Below are 25,258 nucleotides of genomic sequence, written 5' to 3'. Positions count from 1 at the left end.
AACCGCCTGGATATTCCCCCAAAAATACCTCAAAGAAATAAAGGAGAAAAATCTAAAAAAAAAAAAGGGGGGGGGGGGAAATTGTATGAAGCTGTGAAAGTGCAGACATCTCCCTTCTAATCCTTTTGCAGCCAGTGAATTCATGAAGCTATGTGAACCTACTGACTTACCACTCATACCCAACACTACCATTATCACCACTATTGTTATGCTGGAGGGTGGGTGGCTCTCAGTGAGTGTGTGTTTGATCTATGGGCTGTGCTGGTGGGTTTGAAAGTTCCCTTCAATTCAGGCTAAATGATGAAGCAGTTAAATGCCTCTTTGCTTAGTAATAGCTGAAACAACACAAGCCACCACATAAATCACTGGCCTGCATGCCAAGGCAGGTGTAGGAGTTGAGCCATATGGTATGAAAGGGTTTTCTCTGAGTCTGAATGCAAAGCAAGGGCAGGAGGCTGTTTTGTGAGGCTGTGAGAGTCACAAGCAGCCAGAGATGGCAGCAGGCCAAGCAGACAACAAGACCAGCACTGGTAACATGGCCTTGAGAGAAAAAGCTTTTTGGACTGAATACTGGCCAGGAAAAGACTTAGAACTGTGAGCAAAGAAACTGCCTCCTGTTTCATTCCAATTATGTTCAGGAAATCAGGACCTTGTGTGCATTCTTTGAAAATAAACAGGATCGCATGAAAGAAATATCAGACTATCATCCATTTCTTCTAATGGCATCAACCTGTAAGGTCTCAAATATTGGCTAACTGCTCAGGCCAAAACCAGGTATTATTCTTATATATTCCATTTTGAATTATCATCTCTTTTAAAGACTGTCAGGCAACTGATACACCCCAAGTGCTTGCAGATTTTACAGTTTTTGTCTTTTGATAGAATTGTCCTATGTCAAGATAGCTGATGTGCCATTCAAAGCTATGTTGTAAAATTACAGTCCCAACTATAAATAATGTTTTGATATTCAGTATTTTTAACATTCATTCATATATCTCAAATGCAAGGCACCTGTGTAAATCCAGAGTGACTCCAGTTAAGACTGAGGTGGCCTCGGAATCCTATTGAGTTCATTGTTGAAAGAGTTTATAAAAATGTTTTAAAATGTATTATTAATGTATATGGGGCAATAGTTATCTATAAACTGAACCATACAAACATTCAAAACAGTAACAATTTAAAGTTGCCAGTGAGAGGAAGTGACAACATTTTGTGCCAGGATGCTGGACAGAGAACAAAAGTTCTTCTTTTGACTCACCATCATGGCCAGATCAAGTTAGTCATATTAACTTCAACTCAGAATTATGGAAGTTTTCTGAGCCTGTGTGTGAACCAGCAGGAGCTAGAAGAAAAGAGCAGGGACAGAGAGTTCCTGCAGAGGACAGTAAAACTTAGGAGAAAGCTTAGGCTGAGGTCTTCATCTGTGGACCTTAAATTAAGAGTAAAGAAAACCCTCTGAAGGGGGACTGAGTTTTGGACACTAACTCAATGCTATGTGTGCTATTCCTGTGTGCTATTCTCAAAGTAGGGACTCAGGCTCTTCATGTGGCTGTGTAACTAAAGCAGGGTGAAACTTTTTAGACAAATAGTTTATTTGCTGAAAAACAGAGTTTTGGGTTGACTGAAATTATTCAATAATTCAACATACATTCACCAAACAGTTTAATCCAAAACCATTTTTGGGAACTAGATTCACAAGGAGACTTAGGGGCCATTCACAAACCCAGTGGTGGTTGCCCCTGTAATTTATAAAATTAAATATTCATAGACCAGAGAGAGAGGGTGAGAATAACTATAGCTTTGCAGTTAGGGCACTCACCTGAGAAGAAGGACAGCTAGGTTCAATTCCCTGCTCAAAAAATATTTAAGAATATATACAAAGTAGAACATCTTCAGCAAGAGCAAGAAAGAGACCACACCAGAATACGCTATAGACCAGTGTGAAGGGCCCATCACCTGCACTATGAGACACCCAAGTTCAAATCCCTGTTCCCAATCTGGCAAAATGGGGACATGAATCCAGGTCTCACATATCCCAGGTGAGTGCTTTAACCCCGTTGGGCTATAGGATATAAGAGGACACCACCTCCTCCATGAATGGCATTTCCAAATTTGCTTTTAATCAAACAGCAGTTAGGAATTCCCCCAAATCAAAACTATTTATTCTTTATTTTATTTTGTTTTGTTTAGTTGAGAAAACTGAAAAAGTTTAGTATTGGGTAGATCCAAAATGAACTTATTTTTTTTTGGAGGGGGGGGGCAGTGAACTGAAAAATGTATTAATTCTTTTCGCTGTTCCATATGGAACTTCACTCTATCACAACAGTGATGACCACTAGTCTATGGATGCAGTCACATTATTAAGGACACTAACACATCACCATTCATCCCCCATGCTTTGCCATTCACCCATGCAATTTTCAGAGAAATGTCAATGCTGGATATTTATAAATCAAAACATTTATTTTCTAACTTCACACAGTAGCTACAAAAACGGGATGCCAAAATCATAACTAGCAATCCTTCTGTCATGAATCTGACCCCCCCAAAATTATGAGAATGACCAAAAAGAGTCATGAGGTTAATTTTTTTTCCCCTGAGACTATCTTGTGTTTTTGGTCTGTCTTTCAGTCTTTAACGTCTGCTGCCCACTCCCAATACGTGTGATAATTAAACTGTTTCCAGTTCTCCCAAACGCACACAGTATTGATTTTGGCCTCTCTGCAAGAGCTCTCACTGACTGCACTATGGTATGGAGTTGCCAGCTTCTCTCCAAGCTCTAACATTCTAATTGAATTAATTGTGTCACTCCATTCCCACATTTGCCCATCTCCCAGCCCAGTAATTATTTATGCACATCAGCTCTGTCCCTCCAGTTCCCCCCTGTCACGAGCATTAGTGCATCTCTGCCCCTTCTGCAGCTCCAGGGCTCTTCACCCACCATCCCAGCCCTGGTGTTTGAAGCTGTGATGGGGTCCCCTTCCCAGGCCTGGAGGGGGCAGATCCAGGGGTTATTCACCCCCCTCTTTCCCTTCCTAGGCTAGAAAGGGGTGAAGAGCAGAGGGGGACAACAGACTGACCCATTGTTTATAGGACGGGTCGGAGGTGGGGACAAGCCAAATTTAGTAGCTGTACTGTTTCTTAAACAGGGGAGGTGAGAGAGAGGAGCAGAATTACGTCAGTTCCTCCCATCTCCCCTACCCAAAATTTTATCTTGTATCCTGAGGTGAGGGTGAGAGAGCTCTGTTCACCTCCTGGAGCAGTTCTGATTGGTTGCTCTTCCCCAGGAGGAGGAGGAGAAGGCGGCCAATCAGAGAGGATTTTCCCCTGGACCCAGATGGACATCACGAGGGCTAGCGCTTGTTGTCTCATTGCAAAATTGGCTACAGCACTAGCCAAAAATCACATAAATGGAGTTAAAACAGAGAGTTGACCATGCTGGGTATGTTTCCCATGTTTCAGCTTACCCAACCTCTCCCTGCACAGCGGACCTTATAGTTACAAGAGATCTGCTCAACTCTGAGATCCACACTCAGAAAACCCCCAAACAAGCCACCCCACCTTTTCTGCATTTCCTCCTGGGGTAGGCATGCTCATGGATGATCTGAAGAGATATAGACACCTCTTGCTCTCCATCAGAATCGTCCCTATATAAACAGTGCCAGCATTCCCCAAGCAGTACAAGACACCCCAGACACAGAAAGAATTTCCTCCAGGCTCCATTAGAGTAATAGGACACTTTGAAGTTATCAAAGCGACTATTATGCTCCAGTTTACTGCATATAACTGAGCAAAGCTTAGGCTACCTAATTGTGCTTAAAATACACTCAAATAGCAGATAATATTTAGTAGGAATCCATCCTATTGAAAACATAATTTTACTTTTAATAATGGGCACAACAGAAAAATTTATAGTCTGTGAAAATATAACATTTGTAAAGAAAACTGAAGACTATATCTAAACTAAACATAATGAATGTGAACAAAAAAGTGTATGTAGCTTATTAGGAGGTTATGGATATACTGTAGACCACTACTTTTTTCATATAGAATAGAAAATGAATGGTTCATCTTTAAAAGCCATCATCCTAAACATGTGGTATATAAGGGGTTGTTGGCAGTTCAAAAAGACAGTCATCAGCTCATAGGGATAGAATGCAACATGACAACTTTGTCTGCACAATTTAGCAAAGAACCGGAATCTTGTCCATTGACATTTCCAAATTTCTGTTCAGAAACCAAGAAATAATCAGTAATTTATGATTTTCACAACACATTGGGGCACTCCTGTTCACATTAAAGGAAGCAATGACAATTCTATAATAATTTAAGCATGCAATAAAGCACCATAAAGACGCTAAATAAATGCTACTGTCAATATATTCTGAAACAGTAGCTGTTATCAAACTTTGGAAATACTAAAAACCAATGAAATACATTTGATTCTCTAGCTAGTTATTTCCCTAATTCAAATCACAGTACTTGAGAAATAACGGCTCCAAGTCAAGAAAACACTTTACCAGGGGTTAGTCTATTCTATTCAGAAAAGCACATTTAACCTTAAGCATAGACCCACAAGAATTATTTCTCTATCCAACAACAAAGCATACCATTTTAAAGAAAGGAAAAGGCAAATTTGGAGCACCAGTGCATTTAACATGTGACACTAAATTTTCAAAGCAGTACACAGGCTTTTCTCCCTAAAGTCAAATGTATACCTTCTTGTCCAATGTGCATGGGGGCACACCTTTTCCCAAGCAGGTTGGGGTGGGGCTTGCATATGGCTCATAGATCCATGACTATATAAATACACCATCCAAATTGCATGCAGAATGAAAGCTAAATAGCTGCTGAACCATCAAGGCTGAAGTAGCAGCTGCAGCATGACTCCTGTACTATTCCCTAGTCTGAAAGAGCAGGATTCTATCCCTTCTGATCCTACAGAACTCCACTAAGCACATTTTTCATTTTAGCTGTGTGCAAGACCCAGGAATTAGCCCCTCGTAGGATTTTTTCATTAGCTAGGAATGACTTCCGTCATTTAAGAGACCCACAGGAAATGTTTTATTCTTGGTATGACTGAAGAGAGCAAATAGATATTTAAGGAAAGCGCCTGAGAGTACGACGACAGATGAGAGCATGGTGATGCTAGGAAATGACAGCATTAAATAACAGTGAGTTGATTGAAAGCAGCAGTGGTCCTATCCATGCCCATTATGCAGCAAATATGGTAAACAGTGTATTGTCTCCCTCCACATTACAAGTCTGTCACATGTTAGGCCACAGCTGCTTGTTCACTTTGAGTCCAGTTCTGTCAAATTTAGGATTACTTGCCTCATAAGCTACTACTCAGTATAGGGCAAGGATGGCAGAATCTGACAGTTTATAGTCAAATGGCTTCAATTAGAAATCAAACAGAATAATTAAAAGATACAAATTTAGAACTTGTGGTCTACCAGAACTTTTGGTAACCTTGGCAATAGTATAATTCTAGCTTTTATTCATTGTCTTTCTTAACCTCAAGAATCTAGTTAATGGCTATAACCCCAGCCCGTCACCATGTTGCAAATGGTAAGCTTTTCAGAGTCTTAAGAACAGAGAGACAATGAGGGTATGTCTACAGAGAGACTTGGTGAGCAAGCCAGGGAGTAAATCTACAATGCTCTAACCTGTTGTTTTAATCAGCAGTAGATCAAGGGGACTACTGTAAATGGGTAAGTATCAGAGCTCAAATCAGAACACAGAAGTGGGTGGATCAATCCCGTGCTTAGACCAGTTGACCATGTCTCTCCCCACTGCACTCTGCCGATTTAATTTAAGTGTTGGTTTACTTTACGTATGACTGCATACTGTGCAAGTCAGTATAAAATGAATGAGCATAACCCAAAAATACATAGATGGCATTAGAGCCTCTATTCAGTCTTAATGATCAGTGGAAACAGCAAAAGGTCAGCTGGGTAAAGTCCAACATATTCAAAAGAGAGGCTGGCTGGCATCCAAAAAGCACTTTATCTAATTAAGTGGACCAGGACAGCAGAGATCCACAGAGGGAAAGATTCATGTGAAGAGTTCTCCTTTCAAGACTATTCTGGAGGCCCTGATACAATGAAAGAAGCTTATGTCAAAAATTCAAGCTCCAGTCCTACATGAGACTTAAAATGAGAGAGCTCTTCAGAGAGATTCAATATTTGCCTGAGTACAAATAGGGCAACAGAGGATGAGGGAGAACGATGAAACTATCTCACGGCAAGGGGATTTCACTGGGAATGAGTCTGCTGCACAGTGTTCACAGCTTCTGCAATTTATTTGCTAGTCTCATAATATTTGGTGTTTTTCTTGAAGCCCTGCTTCTCAAAAGTCATGCAATTACTCAGGAATCTCAAATCTCATTTTAAAAAGAAAAGTGATTTTCTAGCCCTCCTGGTTATAGAGAAACACTAAAAAACAAGACTCCTAAAGGCTCAAAACACCTCAAAGCAAATAAAAAGGTTTTTTTTAATGTCATGATTTTTAAGCCAATCTTATGGAGTTTGGGGCCGAATTCATAACGTTTGAATGCTTGGGGTTGGCACACTGCCAAATGCCACTTTCAAACTTATGAGAGGGACAGGAAGAAATTGCTTGGGAGCATCAGAGAAGACCCAGGCCATGCCCCTTATTCAGACACTTGTGGATTTTTCTTCTTCAAGTCCTTCAATCAGGGTGAGGCTGAGGGTGGTACTGGCCACTGACTTCAACAGAGCCAGAATTTCAAATGAATGTTTTTCTGTGAGAGCAAAGTAGGGTGCAAGGACAACGTGAGGTGAATAAGAGCTGTAAAGAGTTTGATTTTTCACTGGACTGAGAGGTGGGGTAGGATATGTGGTTGTTGAGAGAGTGGACCATGGGGAGAAATTGTATGCTAACATTAGGCAATTTGCCTCTTCATTATTTGTCTATATCCATCTGTCTTGTCTAGTAAGATGGTAAGCTCTTCATGTCAGAAATGTCTTCTGTTTGTACAGTGCCTCACACAATGGAGTGCCATTCTGGAGTGCTACTACCAGAAGTACTAATAAATTTATTTGAACCAACTTCCAAATATTAATATTTGTCTAGGCATAGTCCATTCAGAAAGATGGATGTGATTCAAGCTAGTTCTTCTGTCCCTAGTAAACGATGGGAATAGGCAACCTGGAGGAAATGTCATAAAACCTTTCTATCCCTGAACCAAACCCAACCTGAACCTTGAAGGCACAACTAGATTTCATTAAGGAATACCTAGTAAGGTTCCTTGATTCTCCTTCCCTTCTTACCACACCTCCCACCTCTCTTGAAGGCAATGGAGGGGAGGAACTACAGGAACTATAGTGAGCACCTGGAGGGTTTGTGGTGATGAAGCTGGGAGACTGGACATTTGATGAATGAGGATGGGAAAGATTGCATTAAACTAGAATGGGATGTGGTCACATCTACAAAACACATTAGGAAAGTGAACACTCTACCTTCATTATAAACACATGCATTGTGAGTCTCAAACCCTACACTCCAAGTTCAGTGTGCATGAAAGGTGTCTAAATATTCCTCCCTTTGTACACTTCTGTGACACCAACCACCACCCTCTATTGGCTGCAGATCCAAACACACACCATCCTCAAGTTCACCCACCTGTTATGAAATGGACCAGAGACTTGACCCTTTTGGGAGCTGAGATGAGGCAAAGTCAAAAGGTGCATGTTATTCTCCATACACAGTCTAGCCACAACAAGGGTTATCTCTTATACAGGGCAGAACTATAAATTGAGCATGATTAAAATATTGCACCTATGTACTATAACATAACTTCAAGATTCTAATAATGTTGGTTTCTGGGGTTCTCCCCACCCCCCCCCCATTAACAGGTATGTATTTACCTTTTCAGCTCTATCTTAATGCTTCTTTATTTACAAATCCATTCCAGGGGGAAATTAGGATGGAAACAAGCAATTTTGTTTCAAAATCAGAACTAACAGAACATAGACCAGATGACTGGTTCAAAGAAGATAAACTACCACTCATTCTCACAGCGAGAATCTCTGCAGGCAAAAGAGTGAACACACATTGTCAGATGACCATGGCCAAGAAACTAAAAGTAGAAAATGGTACTCTTTACTCCTGACCATGAAGGAGGCCTGTCACAGTTAATTCTTTGTAGTTGAAAGTCCCAAAGCCAGATGACAGACTGTCTTGAGGACACAAATTACCCAATGCATGGGGAAACAGTTCCATGGCGTATGGGAACTATGAGAATCCAAACAATATGCTAATCAAATACATTCATTTTAATAATAGGCCTATAAGGACTGCTGTCTTTACTAATTGCCTTCCAAGCACTTAAGATACTTTGCATTTTATAGAAAATTCCTATACTATTTCCTGCCAATATAAGAAAAATGACTTCACAGAATCCTAGAACTGGAAGGGACCTCGAGAGGTCATCCAGTCCAGTCCCTTGCACTTAAGGCAGGACTAAGTATTATTTATACCATCCCTGACAGGTGGCGGTGGGGGATGTTGACCTAAGATATGCAACTTCAGCTACGCTAATAGTGTAGCTGAAGTTGGCGTATCTTAGGTCGACTTACCTGGCCACGAGGACGGCAGCAAGTTGACCACTGCCCCATCGACTCCACTTCCGCCTCTCGCGAGCTGGAGTTCTGGAGTCGACGGGGAGTGGTTTTGGGGATCGATTTATCACGTCTAGATGAGACACGATAAATCAATCCCCATTAGATCGATCACTACCCGCCGATCCAGCGGGTAGTGAAGACCTGCCCTTACAATACTCCTGCTAATACATCCCAGAATGTTTGCTTTTTTTTGCAACAGTGTTACACTGTTTACTCATATTTAGCTTGTGACCCATTATGACCCCCAGATCCCTTTCCGCAGTACTCCTTCCTAGGCAGTCATTTCTCATTTTGTACGTGTGCAACTGATTGTTCCTTGCTAAGTGGAGTACTTTGCATTTGTCCTTATTGAATTTCATCCTATTTACCTCAGACCATTTCTCCAGTTTGTCCAGATCATTTTGAATTTTAATCCTATCCTCCAAAGTACTTGCAACCCCTCCCAGCTTGGTATCATCCACATTGCCATAATCTAAATCATTGATGAAGATAGGGAACAGAGCCAGACCCAGAACCAATCCCTGCTGGACCCCACTTGTTATACCCTTCCAGCATGACTGTGAACCACTGATAACTACTCTCTGAATCATTTTCCAACTGACTTACTGAATCAGACCATGTTAATACACATAAAACACATCCCTGCTGGACCCCACTTGTTATACCCTTCCAGCATGACTGTGAACCACTGATAACTACTCTCTGAATCATTTTCCAACTGACTTACTGAATCAGACCATGTTAATACACATAAAACACAGTACTTTGCACAATAATTGACCATTGATGTTGTATAGCATGTGTGGGTATAAACCTAGTTTAGACCTTCACACCAGTCCTAAGCCACTGATGCTGAAAGTTGGTGTCACCACAGTGTATTGCACAGGAGTCAAATCTCTTTCAAGCAACTGCAAAATTATGCAGTGTTTATTTTGACCTCTCTATTTTACATGTACAGGTCACACTGTACCTGCTTTTTTCATTGTCAGTGGTTAATGGATCCAGTGCTTCACCCAATATCGTTAACATACTTTTAGAAAAGAGGAGTTTTGTCTAACCAGTTCCAGAAAGGAAGCACTTCATGGAATGGATAAAACAGTACCAGCAGTAGTCATGGTTGGTAGTAGAATAGGAACCGTTAACTAATAGAAATGCCCCAGCATTTAGACATTGTCAAAAGTAATAAAATATTGCACTCTCATCTTGATGTAATTGCAGTGCTACTATCATGGTCTTTAGAAAAGTGTTTCCATCTTTCCCAAATGATCTATTAGACTGTGACTAGCAACTATTCCACTTCTTAATGTCTGTGGTACTTTATGTCCTCTCATGAGGAACCACAGGCCTAGGCGGTACAGTCTATTTGTTGTCACTGCACAGAATCTCAGTTCCTTAGTTATAATTCATGACAAAACAGACACATGGCTCCTCTTAAAATGTGAAAGAACAAAAGTTCCCCAACTGGATGAACGTAAATCTTAGAAGCAGGTTTCTGATGCACATATTTAAATTTAGAATTTGCTTCTCATAAATCCTCTCAAAAGTAACTAATGGGGTGGAACATAGCCAAAATGTTTTTGAAGTATCTGCAGATTTTTTTTCAGCATTCACCCAGTTCTACCTATTATACTGACAATTCTTTGGAACAAGCCATTTCTTTAAAAAAAAAATAGAAACTCCTCAAATAATACTTTTAAAAAGAACCCAGTAATTCTCTTTATGCTCTCAATAACACAGAGTGTACAACATTAGATTCTGAAGTGCAGAAGGATCTCCCTCCCCCCCCGCAACTCTTTTTTATTCAAATTTTGATGTGACACTTGACTACTTAATCATCTCCTATTTTACTTTGGCAGACAAGATACTTTTCTGAAGTAGTTAGAAGAGCTATGTGATTATTTTGGTTCTCATTCTTAAAACCACTCTAACAAAATAATGGCCTCATCTGTGAAATTTTAGTTAGAGTTTTGACAATTTTTTCCTTCTAAACCTTCATTATCTGAGCTTTCTACAATGACCATGGTATATCACAAAGACTTTTTTTCTGGGCTGAATGTTGGCATATGGACAGCTAGGGAACAAGAGATTTTAGTGAGGCTGTTTAGGAGATATTAGAAGGTTACTGGGAGATGAGAGGATCACAATAACTCAGCAGTGACCTGGCCCTGGCCCTGACCCTTTCCTAGCTTGCCCCATCAATATTCAAGACTGCACTCCGGCTTCGTGCGGATTCACCGACACTGGGAACTCACCACAGTGTGAGTTCTGCCAGCAGTAAGCTGAGCCCAGTCCTATGGCCAATACATTGCAGCTGTTTTTGATCATTCTAAAAGTAGGGGTTTTGGTTTTTTTAGCCTCTGTTGGAGTCTGTGCACCGAATTTTAGTTCACCTTGCAGGGTTTTAGTCCCGAAACAGAACTGGATGAAATTTCTGTTGAAGTATTTGCTACATTTGTGTTTGGCTATTTTTCTTTACCTATTTTTTAAAAATCTAAAACATCAGCTTTTATGCAAATTTTACTTCCTTCCTGCAAACTATCAGCCATTGTACAAATTCAGGGGTCATTTTTCCCAAATTTCATTAGACGTTCTCAGCAAATTAGACATACATGACTTGATTTCGCAAGTTCTTAGTACATGGAATTGTCACGGACTTCAGTGGGAGAACCACGGGTGCTAGACTTGCAGTATTGGTCCCAAAAGAGCACAACTCCTACAGATAATTATATGCATGCTTAACCATATGCATGAGTGGTCGTCCCATTAAATTAAACTGCACTACTCAACTGCAAAAAGTTAAGCATGTGTCTAAGTGTTTGCAAGATTAGGTCTTCTGTCACTATTTGATGCAAACTGGGTTCATGGAACAGGCTTATTGATGAAAAACCCAACCCAAAGTCTAAGGCAGCGGTCACCAACTGTTGATCGCGATCAACTGGTCGATCCTAGAGGATCTCCCAGTCGATCGCAATTTCCAGCAAGGTAGACTCCACACCCCAGCCCCACGCCACTCCCAGAAGCAGCTAGTGCAGCCCCGCAGCCCTGAGAGTAGGAGGGGGTGGCAGGGTTTCCCTCTGCGCACTGCTCCTGCCTGCAAGCACCGCCTCTGCTTGCAGAGAGGAGCAGTATGCAGAGCCACATGCTCCCTGCCCACCCCCCCAGGGGCCACAGGGGCATGTTGGCCCCTTCTGGGAGCAGTGTGAGGCCAGAGTAGGCAGGGAGACTGCCTCAGCCTTGCTGAGCCCGCTACCAACTGGGAGCCGCCGGAGGTAAGTGCTGCCCAGTGGGAGGCCGCACCCCAACCCCCAGCCCCCTCCTGGAGCCAGCACCCCATACCTCCTCCTGCACCCTGAACCCCCTCCTGCACTCTGAGGCCCTGCCCAGAGCCAGCACCCAAACACCCTCCTGCATCCCAAGCTCCAGCCCTGATCCTCCTCTCAGAGCCAGCACCCCATACCCCCTCCTGCACCCCAACACTCTGCCCCAGCCCAGAGCCCCCTCCTGCACCCACACTCCATCCTAGAGCTTGCACCCCTCACCCCCTCCTGAACCCCAACCCCCTACCCCAGCCTGGTGAAAGTGAACAAGGGTGGGAGAAGAGTGAGCGGCAGGGGGAGGGACATGGAATGAGTGGGGGGGAGGCTTTGGGGAAGGGAGGGCCTCGGGCTGGATGCTGTGCATAACAGTGGCACCCTTTGTAACAGTAACAGCATTTCCAAAGGTGAGTAGTAATCCAAGGAGAAAAACTAGATCTCAACATTCTTTATGCTAATTTTATTGTACAACTATTTTGTAAAAACAACCAACCACTGATGGGAAAACAAACTAAAACGTGATAAATGGGCCTCTCTCATATACTCCATATTTACAAGTCTTTTTGCAACTCTTTGTAGATATAGTTAAAAAAATCCAAAAAATTTGGCCCGTTTCCAGTCATTTGAGTCTCTAATAACAGCACTAATTGGCATTCGGCACTAGGGACGTTGTTTACTGTAGGTGATTGTGAGCAACTAGATTTTAATCTGCTTGGACACACTTAAGCCTTTCAGCTAAAAATAATCCACTGAGTGTTTGCTTACAGCCAGATACCACACAGAAATAGCCAGGGAAACCGCAGACTTCTGCACTCTGGGTCAATAGCAATCAGATGCTTTGTGGGGGATGATACTTTAGATGGCCAGGAAGAAGGGGGTGGCTGATCCTACTGCTTTCCACAGTAAAAAGGGATGTCTACATATTGCATGGAACCTCTAGAATGTTTTCCACTGTGTTCATGTACATTTTCTAACTGGAGTTTTATCTTTCTTGTAGTGGGACAATCATGTCCACGTTTCCAGCAATTGTTCCCAAGGGAGGAGTGGCACCAATAGTTGTAAAACCTCCCATTACTTCATTTGAATCCATTTAAAACTGCCCTGGAATTATGAAGTGCTTCGGGACCCACATAAAACTACCTGAGGGTCAAGCACTGACTATAAAATTACAAAAAAGATGCTTTCTGAATTTTTAGATGCTAGGTTAGAGTTTGAGAATTAAATGATCAAAGGAGCCTCCTTCTCTCTAGCAAACAAGGAGGTCATCGCTAGCACATGACAACCACTGAAGTTGGAGATGCATTAGAAACCCAGTGCAGATAAGAAGAACCAACCTTCTAGAAGCACCTCTGTATTCACACCCTACAAACTATTGTAATAATCTTTATAAAATATGCCTTGTGAAGTCTCATTTGAAAACTAAAGTCACCACTGATTATTAATATTCTTGGGTGAGGTAAGTACACAATGTGTGTTAAGAGTTATGGACATAGTGGAATTATGACTAAATCAGCCACCTCAGTAAACAGGTCTGCTATTGACAACAGAATGTATATTTCATTCTCTGACCAGCCCTGTCTTCAGGCAAAGACAATGAAGGTCCATTTCTACACATTAGGTAAACAAAGCTATTAATCTAACAAGTGGGGGAAGAAAGAGCATGAAGTGTCCTTCACCACCAGACTCCATGTCACCTTCCTCAAAGCCTGAATAAACTTTACTTTGAGGGATAACCCTCAGAAGAATCCATTTCAAACATTTAATGGTTTATAAAGGAAGAGGGGTTGAACCTCAAATGATAAGCAATTGTGTCAACTGATTGTATACAATATAACTGTATTATAAAACTGTACAGAGTGAGGTCTTTTCTGAAAGCTAATGACACACTGGTGATTGATACCATGATGAAATGTATGTACTAACGCTATATGAGGAAATAAGGATACTTAATATTAGGTTTTAAAGTCTGTGGCCAAAGAGTGGGAAACAGGTTCCCTCTCAGACAAGAGAGGAGGCAGCTATCTACCTGTCTCCTATGTAAATTCAGCACAGTGGAATCAAAACAATGTAAGCCCCATTTACACAGAAATCAGAAAGGGGTGATGGGAAGTCCACCGGAAAGGAAAAACAGCATGAGGTCATCCTGCCTCTTAAAACAAAGTCTTTGAACGATATAAGAAAAGGTAGAAGCCATCTTTGGCATCCATCACTAGACCAACAAGGCAACAGAGCTCTTGAAAGTTGAGAAAGATGGGTCCTTCAACCACAGGGGATGGTGGGGAAGTCATCTCTGGAAACTGAATATAGGTGAGAAACCATCTTGAACAAAGCGTGTACCTTGCTAGATTCAGTTTTAAATTTTTAGATGCATATTTTCACTTTTACATGTAACGCTTTCTAACTTTATTCATTTTATTTGGCATCACTTAACCTATGTCCTGTTAAAATATTTGTTTTAATTTTTTTTTTTACCATAAACCATACAGAGAAGGGTTATTTACCATGGTTAAGTTAATAAGCTGTCATGTGCTTTATAAAACTACTCTGTTATTTCTCTGAACTGTCCAGAAGAGGGCTTCACATTACAGAGCACATGATTTGGTGAAAATTCAGGATTGGAAGTGTGCTGGGGTCACCTTGATGTAACCAAGGCTGGTGGAAGCCTGAGTGGATTGTGGGGCCATAGACATACTACTAGGGTCAGAGCTGCTGAACCTGGATTGGCTACACAGCACACAAACACTCAGAGCATGACCTACATGTTTGTAGGTTGGCTCAGTGTCTCAGGCTGTGAGCTACAGCAGCAAAGCACTAAGTCACACAGGGTTGCTGGGCAAGTAGTGACACAATCCCTCACTGGTCTGGATTGCACCCTACGTTGTGATAGTATACATCTTCTGTTATAATTGAGAAATAAAGATTCAATATCCATCTTTCACCTATGTGGCCTGGTGAGAGATGGGCTAATTTTGTAGCTGTCCCAACCTACTTATAAATTGCCTTTCTTTTGCCTGAGTGGATTCTCAATGCCCTGCTTATGGAAAACATCCACAGATCCTCCACCTGACTCTCTAGGACAGGGGTGGGCAAACTTTTTGGCCTGAGGGCCACATCAGGGTTCCAAAACTGTATGGAGGGCCAGGTAGGGAAGGCTGTGCCTCCCCAAACCCTAACCCTATCTGCCCCCTCCCACTTCCTGCCCTCTGACTGCCCCCCTCAGAACCCCCGACCCATCCAACCCCCCCCACTCCTTGTTCCCTGACCGCCCCCTCCTGGGACCCCCTGCCCCTAACTGCCCACGGGACCCCACCCCCTATCCAATCCCCCCTGCTCCCTGACCCCTATCCACACCCCCGCCCCCTGACTGGCCCCCCGGGACCCTGCCCCCTATCCAAGCCCCCCTCTAAAGCCCCTTTCAGAATGTGGCCCTGCAAACATGGGCGGAGGACTCAGGAGGAGCAGAGGCAGCCGCGCAACTGGAGAGAAGCAGCAGTTTCCCCTTCAAAGCGTCGCTTCTCTCCAGCCAGCTGCGCGGCCACCCAGTGCTCCTCCCGAACCTTCCACCCACGTTTGCCGTGCTCCCGTCACCCACCTGCTCCCCTGAGGCTGCAGGTGAGCCTCCCTCCCTGCTCTCCCCTGCCCCTGCAGTGCAGCCCCCTCCTGCACAGGTGGGCGCAGCGCACTGAGGCTACGGGGGAGGGGAAATAGCGGGGGGGGGCAGGGGCTAGCCCCCCCGGCCGGGAGCTCAGGGGCCAGGCAGGATAGTCCCACGAGCCGGATGTGGCCCGTGGGCCGTGGTTTGCCCACCTCTGCTCTAGGAGTTAAATGCCTTATAGGGAAAATTTACTTCACGGCAATTCAAAGCAAGATGTGCACGGGGGGTTTAGGGACGTAGCAGAATCACCATAAAAGTAAAGAGGTCCCCTGCCAACTTCACAATTTGGTACCAACATGCTATTCCCCTAACAGCAGAATTATATAGCTTTATTTTTTAGTTATTGTATCTATTTAGTTTAGGCATTTATACAACAGCTGTGAATTGTACAAACACATTGTTTCTATCTTCTTTCATGTTTACTTGCCACACCTCCTGAGCAATCAAATTGCAGTAATGTAATCAGATCATCCTAGGGAAACATCATGGGAAACTAGATATAAAAAAAACTTGATATAAAAAAGAAAATGCGGACTCAAATTGGGGTGCTTATTAGTAAATTAGATTCATGCAGATCTTTATGTTTATTTCTGTGTACTTAATAAACAAACACAATATATTGCAATTTGGCAAGGTTCATTTCTCCTGGACTGTGTGTCAAAATAGCAAATTTGCTAAAAATCTTGACCAATAATAATAATTACATTAATTATTATTTATTTGAATTACTGTCACACCTAGCAGGCTAGTCATAGGTTCGGTACAAACACAGACCAAAACGACAGTTCCTGCCCCAAAGAGTTATTAATTATGGTATTAATGCATGTAAAACAAACATTCACTTTCTCAGATCTCCTCCTCTATCTTATTTATTTAGCTCACAAAAATAGTTTTATAGCCCACAGTCCTTAAACCTATTCAAAACTCTGCTGCAGAAATCATCTTCCTGGCTTGTTGCTTCAACTGAATTGCATTCCTCCACTGGTTCCTCATTCTCCACTGCATCATGGACAAATTACTTCTTTTCACTTTTAAAACCATATTACGGCCTCTCTCTTATATGGCCTAGAGCCATCAACCTCCTCATTGGCTCTGCTAGTGTTACCAGCCTTTATTGCTCTTTAATCAAAGTTTCACACAAGCACATTCACACTTTCTTCTCTTCTGCATGTGAGGAGCTCTCTGTAAAGATGCCCACACAACACTTAACAATGGCTAGGCACTTGGTGTGCTGTGAATGTTGCTTTTTACATTCATTATAGTCGTCTCATTATTACTTTGTGCCGCTCTCCCAAATTGTGTCTGATCACATACTAAAACTGCAAGCTCTTTGGGGCAGAAACTGTCTTTGCATTTTAAGTGTGTACAATCCCTAGTGCAATGGAGTCATGATCCCCAGTTGGGTCATGAGGATGCTACTGCAGTACAAATAAATAACAATAAATACATACTGGCTGCATGTTTGCATGACCTGCATGTTTGTAGGTTGGCTAAGTGTCTCATGCTGTGAGCTACAGTAGCAAAGCACTGTAAGTCACACAGGGTTGCTGGAACGAGAATATGAAAAATGAGAGACAAGGTGGGAGAGAGGTAAATCTCAGCTTTGGCTGATGAGAGATACAAGCTTTTGAGCTTACACAGAATTCTTCAGGTCCTGAAGACCTCTCCCACCTTGTGTCTCTAATATCCTAGGACAGACATGCCTTAAACACCACTGCATATAATATGAAAAATATCAGTTCCTCTTATTTGTTTGAAAAAGAGTGAGTGCATGAGTAGCAGTGTGAAGAGGAGGATTGGGATAACTAGTGGACAGATATCGGTGGGGTGGTAGCTTGCATAGGTGACTGTTAAAGCTGGGAAGCTGAACCTCACTACACTCTGCTACCACAATAGATAGGACACGAGAGGAGGAGCTGGAAGAAAAAAGTAGTAAGCCAGCTGCAGAGCACTCATCCATGAGAAAGAACTGCCCAGGAACAAACTCTTCCCAGCTAGTATGACTGGGAATCCAAGGTTTACATTAAATTATAACATTTTTTTCACACCCAAAGCCAATTTATTTAGCTAGAAAGTACTTTTTTAGTGTGGTTTGAATTGTGGTACTGCCAGGAATAAGGGGCTCAGAAAGGCTTGTTTGCTTACAATACAGATGTTCTATTAAATATGTGCTGTGGGTGTAGTCATCTGTGCCAAAGTGGATGCTCCAAGTAAAAGGCCAGGGCTGAAAATGTAGCCCAAACTGACTCAGAACTTGACTGTGAAGGTCTTAAATTGATCTAAACCATAAAGCCATGTAAGGTTTTCCTATTTGCAGGGTCCTTATCTGTTACATACAATACTTGTGTACAGCAAACAGATGCCCATGTAGTCTCTCTTACCTGATTACATGTGTTGATGTCTATTCCACCCTTCAGATATTCCACTACTTTGTCCAGATTGCCAGCTCTGGCAGCTCGAAGGAAGCTTGCATTGCTGTCAGACTGTGACAAGAGGAGGAAAAAAACAAAATTCAGATTACTGCTTTAAAGAGAATACAGCACTGATACAATAATAGGTATCCACATTGTATGCTGCAGCTGTAACAATATGGTGCAAAGAAAACTGTCCATACATTTTACCTTCATTGATTCCTATACACCCCAAACAGTACAAAATTGGCACAAAGGACCTATCGAGTCTCAGACTGAGCAAAATATTGCAACAATTGCCAAAGGTAAAAAATTAGTTAGCCTGAAGGAAGAGAGTAAAAATCCTAATAGTTAGCATTAACAATAGTACTGAAAGGAACAGAGTCTAGCTAAGTACAACCAACTTGCCAGTCACAGAATCCCTCTATCTATATATGTGTCCATATAGGATAGTTTACTAACATTTCAGCAGGAACCTCTGATGACTCTAAGGTAGTTTACTAACATTTCGCCTGGGTCATAAGCAACCAATCATCTCTTCTGCTGTTGTTTCCATTATTGAGAGATAAATCTCACTAGAGTTTGGGCTCTTATTTGACCGTGCCTGGCTAACACTCACTCACTCAAAACACCCAGTAAAAATATTTGAATGAGAGAAGGCCCCAGCAGACATCCGTAATCAGCGGAGATGAGCATGACTAAAACAGCTTGAACACATGAACAATTATTAACAGAGTGTGTAAATGTGGCATGGCAGACAGCCCTAACATGTTTCCCAAGAAAACAGTGCTGCAGGTAGGTTTAACCTTGGGCCACAGACCCAAAGGGGATGAAGTACTCAGGTGAAGTATCTATATCGAAGATAATGTTGAAACCATCATCATTCCCCTCCTATGCTGTTTTTGCTCATATATTCACATTTAAAGTCCAACAGGTTTATTGCCAGTAACCCAAGGGAGTATCAAATGCTTTTAGCCCAGCTCCCTTTGTCTTTAATTAGAGCACAGAATTCAGATTGGCCAACAGACACAAACACAATGATGCACATATGTGAGCCTGCAGTTAAGTCAATTGCCAATTAATACAGCTGTCAGCAGAGAGAGAAGAAAGGAGTGCTATAGCAGCAGGGTTAAATCAGTATGATTATGGTCATGTATGAAGATTTGGGGACCTAACGAAAGAGAGAGTAATTCTTGCTATTTTATACTTTCTGCAGGCAGAACAGAAAATGCAATTTGAAGGGAAAGGCTAAATAAAAAAAAATCTACTAGTATGTTTTTGACTGGTAACATTCTTTCTAGCACAGGAGGAAATTATTGGGATCATAGTGATGCAGAAGAATAGGCATAAGAATGGTCTGCTACTTAAAGTTTTGCTGAAATATCTCACACTTACATTAAACACATTTTCCATCTACTCCCATCTCCCTGCTAGGAGCAAGACTGTGAAGCCCATTCTCCTGAAGGCCCCACAATACTCAAAGCCAGCTTTTGTGCAGCTTAATAATACTAATCACATTGATCCATTTATTTCAACCACCACTGTTCTTCATCCCTCCATAAGAGATCAATTTACATCACTGGTTCCTACCTATTTTAATCTACAGCAGATGGATATCATTAGAACTATTCTTTTTGCAACTGTATTTCATGCCAAGACAAAAAATTTCCTTCCAAATTCCTTTCAGCAAATTTCAGTACATTTTCCACGTCTTTTATGGTGTTAAGAAAACAGACGATCTTTCTTACACACAGCAGGGTGGAGAAGAAAGGTAGCATAGGAATTTGGATTTACAGAGCCTGAGGCGTGAGCCAATCAGGCATTGGATGAAGCATGACACAGCAGCAGTCTCTGCCACATGCTTGAAACTGTATCAGTGGTTTTCAACCTATTATCAGTGGAACACTGGGGATCGGCAGACTATGTGAAAGGGGTCCACAAAAGGTTGTTGTTACCAAAAACAGTGCTTTTCAACCTGTGGTCCGTGGACCTCTGGAGGTCTGCAGACTATGTAAGATTTCCAAATGGATCCACACCTGCATCTGAAATTTTTTAGGGGTCCAGAAATGAAAAAAGTTTGACAACCGTTGGTCCATATCAAAGGAGATCTTGAGCAGTGCAGCATCTTCTGTATTACACGTGTGTGCACACAGCAAAATTATACTGTAATTTTTACTTGACCTTGAAAAAAATCAACTGTCTTGAAGTAGAAGCATTGACAAAGGGTTTTAAACACATAAAACCCTAACTGGTGTGGTACCTGCCTCCTTGAATGACTGCATCTCTTCATGTGATACTGCTGGAGTTAAAAGCAGGAGAGGTGCTCATGCTGAAGCCTCCTCCCCCAGTGTAGAAGAGTTTAAAAGATGGCCATTGAGAATGTCCTGCCAGCATCACTTGGCTTCAGAATTTGCTCCCCACCCACTTGGTCTCAAATATCCTAGATGTGTTGACCTTCAGGTCATACTACAGGGTTGAGCTTTGTAGGAGAGATTCTGAAGAGTAGGAGGTTGGTTGAGGAGCAATTTCTTAGAAAGGGTGAGGTGTTTGGTGGGGGTTTTTTTTCCCCTATTTTTTCTTTTTAATGAAAAGTTTGCTTGCTTGCTGTTGGTTTGTGCTTAGTTGTGATTTTAAACAATTGTCAAAGCTGCCCAGATGTTGGAATAGGGGTGTTGGGTTTGTATGTTACAAATCTAAATTAAAGTTTTAGAAGTGCTAACATTTAGGTTTATATTTGTGTCAGAACTTTAAGAAAAAAAAATATATGTATCGATTCAAGCATAGAGAGAAAGGCTACAGATCCTTACAAAGGTCTCCACCATGAGGCAAAACTTCAAGAGCTGAACATATTTAGCCTTTAAAAAAAAAAGAATAGGAAAGATTTGATTGCAGTGCATAAATATTTTAAAGGGTGACACCTGCACTTTGGGACAGACCTGCTCTTATTACAGAGAGATGGTAAAAGAAGAGGTTGTGATCGGACATGTTTGGAATTTATTATATCAAAGGGATTTATATCAAAACCTCAGCAGAGAGAAAAGGAGCAGGTACTACCGCTGAATTTGGATTGAAGGACGAACCAGTGCTTAATGTACTCTCTGTACCAGTTGACAAGCTGGGCTGGCCAGTCAAGTGGGAGATCAAGCAGACCAAAAGTTTCTACACCTTGTAGGACATACTTGTGAAAGCACAGTGTGAAATCATTAGTCAAAGGGTAGTGAACGTATTTTAGTTTGAAAGTTAAAAGGATCAACTGCAGTTTGTTTTCTTTGCTCGCACAATAGCAAGCCAGATAAAATCTCCATCCACCAACTGTTTGCCACTTTAGTTTTTGGTCCTGAGTGACGTGGAAAGAACCACAAAAACTTCTCTCTCTGGAAAATATGTACTTCAGCTATAAATATTAGGGCTGAAATTTTTAAAGGAACCTAATAGAAGCAGTTGCTCAAATTCCACTGTAATTCAATGAGAGTTTGAGACATAAATCTCTCAGGCCCTTTGAAAGCCCCAGCCTAATCTTAATTTCCCCCCCTCACCTCTTCCTCACTGCCACACGCACTGCACGTACATTATTTCCCCTTCTCTTTATGGTACTCCCTCTCATGTTATTAAACATCTTCTCTATCACTGGCTCTGCCAAGTATGGAACAGCACGATAGTACAGGTTGTGAGTGCAGATGCATGTGACTGCTGCCTATAGTGTCAACGCACAAACACAAACAGATGAAATAGTATTTGCCACGGAACCATATCGTACGTTGATTACAATCCATTCAGCGCTTTACAAGTCACTGATGTGAAAGCCCATTGAGCTCAAATGAAATCCCTGATATTCTCTCCTTTTCAAACCCTCCTCCCTTTTTTAAAAAAACAGGTAGAGCAGAGTATCTGCTCAGAAGGAAATTGATATGGCTTCACAGTAACTTTACAGAGTGAGAACACATTTCTCCTAAATAGGGGAAAGAATCACTTTTAATCACTTATAATGGAGGAAATGATGAAATTCTGGCTAGTTCCATCAACAAAGTATGGTCACTAGATTTTCTAGAATCCCATTAGAATCAAAATTAGTTTCTTCTTTTAATAAGAGTTTTCCAGAGTATCAATAAAAATATAATTCCAACCAAAACTTTGAAATAATGGGCCAACTTCATCTTGTGGACTTCAGTGGAGTTACATCGTAGGTGAATTTGGTCCAGAATACCCAAAGGCAAGTTAATTACCGGAAGCAGACCTGGTTTAATCTACACAAGACAAATTAGTTAATTATTTGTGTTACCGTAGCACCCAAAGACCTCAAATAGGATCAGGCTTCATGCTCTCTCAGGACAACAAACACATTCCTTGGTTCAAAGAGCTTACAATATAAAAAGGAAAAAACAGATGTGGGGGGGAAAACAGATACAACATACAGACATAGGCCGGGGTCCTGCAAGTGGATCCACACTGGCAGACCCTTTTGCCACGGAGGTCTGACTGCAGGGCCAGGGACAAACTGCTCAGGTCACTGAAAGACACATGTCTGTAGTCACAGGCAGTTTGTTATCTTCTTTTATTTGTTTTGTCTTTTACGTTTTTCTGTTTTCAATTTTCTTACATAAAACGGAATTTCCTTTCCCTATTCTATATAGAAAATCATTGACTATTTTCTTAACTTTTTTTATTAATTTCTTTTAAAAAAACACCTGTTTTTCTTTGTAAAATTAGCAAATATCCCTGCTGCCTACCCTGAAATAGGTTTTTTCCTCAAAAAAATCCGATTTAAATAAAAAAAATTCATCTAAAGATAGTTTTAATTAAGATACATTGTAGCTCAAAGAGACAATATATTCATGTAATATTTAAGAAAAGTTTTATAAATGAGTTCCAATAGTTTGTGGATTATGGACCTAATCTTATGGGATTCCAGGGGCTTCCGTATAGATTATTTAGGTTAATCTTTCTCTCTAACCAATGGGACTCAGTGCTCAGTCTAGAAGACACCATCAGAGATGCTTAGTTTTGCAGTTCTCAAATGTGGATTTGTGTCTCCAGAGATAACATGATTGTTAACAGCAAAATATGTTTTTAAATAAAAATAAATAATTAATATATAGAGGTGAGAAATAACAGACCTCAACCCTATTTTCTCTCTGCAAATTTGTGAACACAGAGTCAATCCCTTACCTCTTTCTAAAAGTGAAAAGTTTCAAAAAGTTCAATGAATAGAAGATTGTTAGGGGCGGAATAGATCTGGACAAGGAGAAGAAGTCTGGAGATAATGTGAGAAGGGAGGGACAGGCAGTAGAAACAAAAGTGAAACTGTTTGAGCAGCATATTCCAGAAGTCTTGAGGTCTTTCTGAGTGTAGCCTTCACTGATTTGAGATCTACCATACCATTCTCTCACTTTAGAAGGGAAATCTTATAATAGCAGCAGGCCACAAAAGAGACCCACTTTGGGTCTCATCTATCTCTGAGTTGTGAAGAATATATATTAAGGTTATAACAACCAACAAGAATGCACTTTTATGTAGAAATCCATGATTAAATCAAGTCTTCCTGACTAGTGATTTAAATCATGATTTAAATCAAATCCACCCTGATCTCCCTACAGTAATAAAAGCTAGACGACATCATCAGTCTACTGTTTTCATGAAAACAACTCTGCTGCTGCCAGGTTTCCTCCTTCCAGAGGATGGGAGGAGACTCAAGTCCCCAACCCATGGCTCCTGCATCACTTGCCTCATTGGGAAGTAGGGCCTGAGAGTGCTTACGGAATCTGGTTCTCCGGTATTGGGGAAAGCAACTGAAGAGCATAAGGAGAATCTCAAAGTCAAATAAAGTTTCAGTAGCTTTGTAAATTAATGACTTATCCATCACGGACATCTTTGGCATTTATTGCATTGATAAGAACCATAATGATGCTTTAAGAGCTCCCCTGCATTCTGAAGTGTAATTCTAAATTAATTGGTTGGACTTTTTTTCCCCCAATACATTATCCAAGTTTATTTTTCCGTTCTTCTCTTTGTGGATCTTTGAACATGGTCAGAAACAAACACACACACACACACCCTTGTAGCGTTCAGGTGCATTATACTCAGTACACTCAGAAAAGAGAACAGAACATATTGTTGGTGTAGGCCAGAGATGGGCAAACTATGGCCCACAGGACCGTCCTGCCTGGCCCCTGAGCTCCCGGCTGGGGAGGCTAGCCCCCAGCCCCTCCCCCACTATCCTCCCTCCCCCACAACCTCAGCACGCCGCGCCGCCAGCACAGGAGGGGGCTGCACTGTAGGGGCAGGGGAGAGCAGGGATGGAGGCTCACCTGCAGCCTCGGGGAGCAGGCGGGCGGTGCAGGTGGCGGGAGCACGACCGGAGGACTCAGCAGGAGCACCAGTGGCCACACAGACGGCTGGAGAGAAGTGGTGCTTTGAAGGGGAAACTGCCGCTTCTCTCCGGCTGCACAGTTGCCCCGGCTCCTCCTGAGTCCTCTGCCCATGTTTGCAGGGCCACATTCTGAAAAGGCCTTTAGCTGGGGGCCTGTCAGGGGACGGGGAGGGTTGGATAGGGGGTAGGATCCCGGGGGGCGGTTAGCAGCAGGGGGTCCCAGGAGGGGGTGGTCAGGGGACAAGGAGTAGGGGGGTTGGGAAGTGGGAGGGGGAGGTTAGGGTTTGGGGAGGCACAGCCTTCCCTACCCAGCCCTCCATACAGTTTCAGAACCCTAATATGGCTCTCAGGCCAAAAAGTTTGCCCACCCCTTGTGTAGGCCAATATATTTTTCATTATAGAAAAGGAGGAGAAGCAAGCAATGATGTTCTTCATTTAAATCCATTTGAAACATATATCTCACAACAACATCCAAGGGACAAAGATCCAAAGCAGCAATTCAGCGAAAGCTGCTTATAGAGGTCCAGCCACCTCCCATGTGGCTTAGGGTCATGCTACAGGCAGCCTAACTCACTTTCCTCTCTTGAGCTGTTCAAGAAACTCAAAACTCTTTGGTCCATTCCCATCACTTTTTGGGTTGTACTTAATTAAATAAAGTTTTCAAGTCCATCCAAAAGTCCACACAAACAAGTTTCTCATCCTCCTCCCAGGCCTTGCTGCATGGGGCCCTTCCTGCTTTAGTGGGCCCTATCTGGCTGTCCTAACTCCCAGGACTCTCTACTGGAGCCTGCTCAGTCCTAGCTGTCTCCATTGCCCTAGAGCAGTAGGAGCCTGCAGTCACCTGGTCTCTCCCAGGTATGGCT

General features: G+C 42.1%; 1 protein-coding gene across 45 annotated transcripts in view; it reads right to left on the bottom strand.

The window, feature by feature from the left end:
* ANK2 (ankyrin 2) overlaps nt 1-25,258 on the bottom strand; it is a 565,434-nt gene that overhangs the window by 210,415 nt on the left and 329,761 nt on the right. For all 45 annotated transcript variants that reach the window (XM_048846718.2, XM_075127588.1, XM_048846724.2 and 42 more), the window contains one exon: nt 17,999-18,100. In XM_048846718.2, the coding sequence (XP_048702675.2) occupies nt 17,999-18,100 (102 nt within the window). The remainder of the gene's footprint in view (nt 1-17,998; nt 18,101-25,258) is intronic.

This window comes from Caretta caretta, chromosome 4, assembly GCF_965140235.1.
Source record: "Caretta caretta isolate rCarCar2 chromosome 4, rCarCar1.hap1, whole genome shotgun sequence".
Lineage (NCBI taxonomy): Eukaryota > Metazoa > Chordata > Testudines > Cheloniidae > Caretta > Caretta caretta.
The sequence above is the reverse complement of the archived record's forward strand: the minus strand, read 5'-3'. Positions and strand labels throughout refer to the sequence as shown.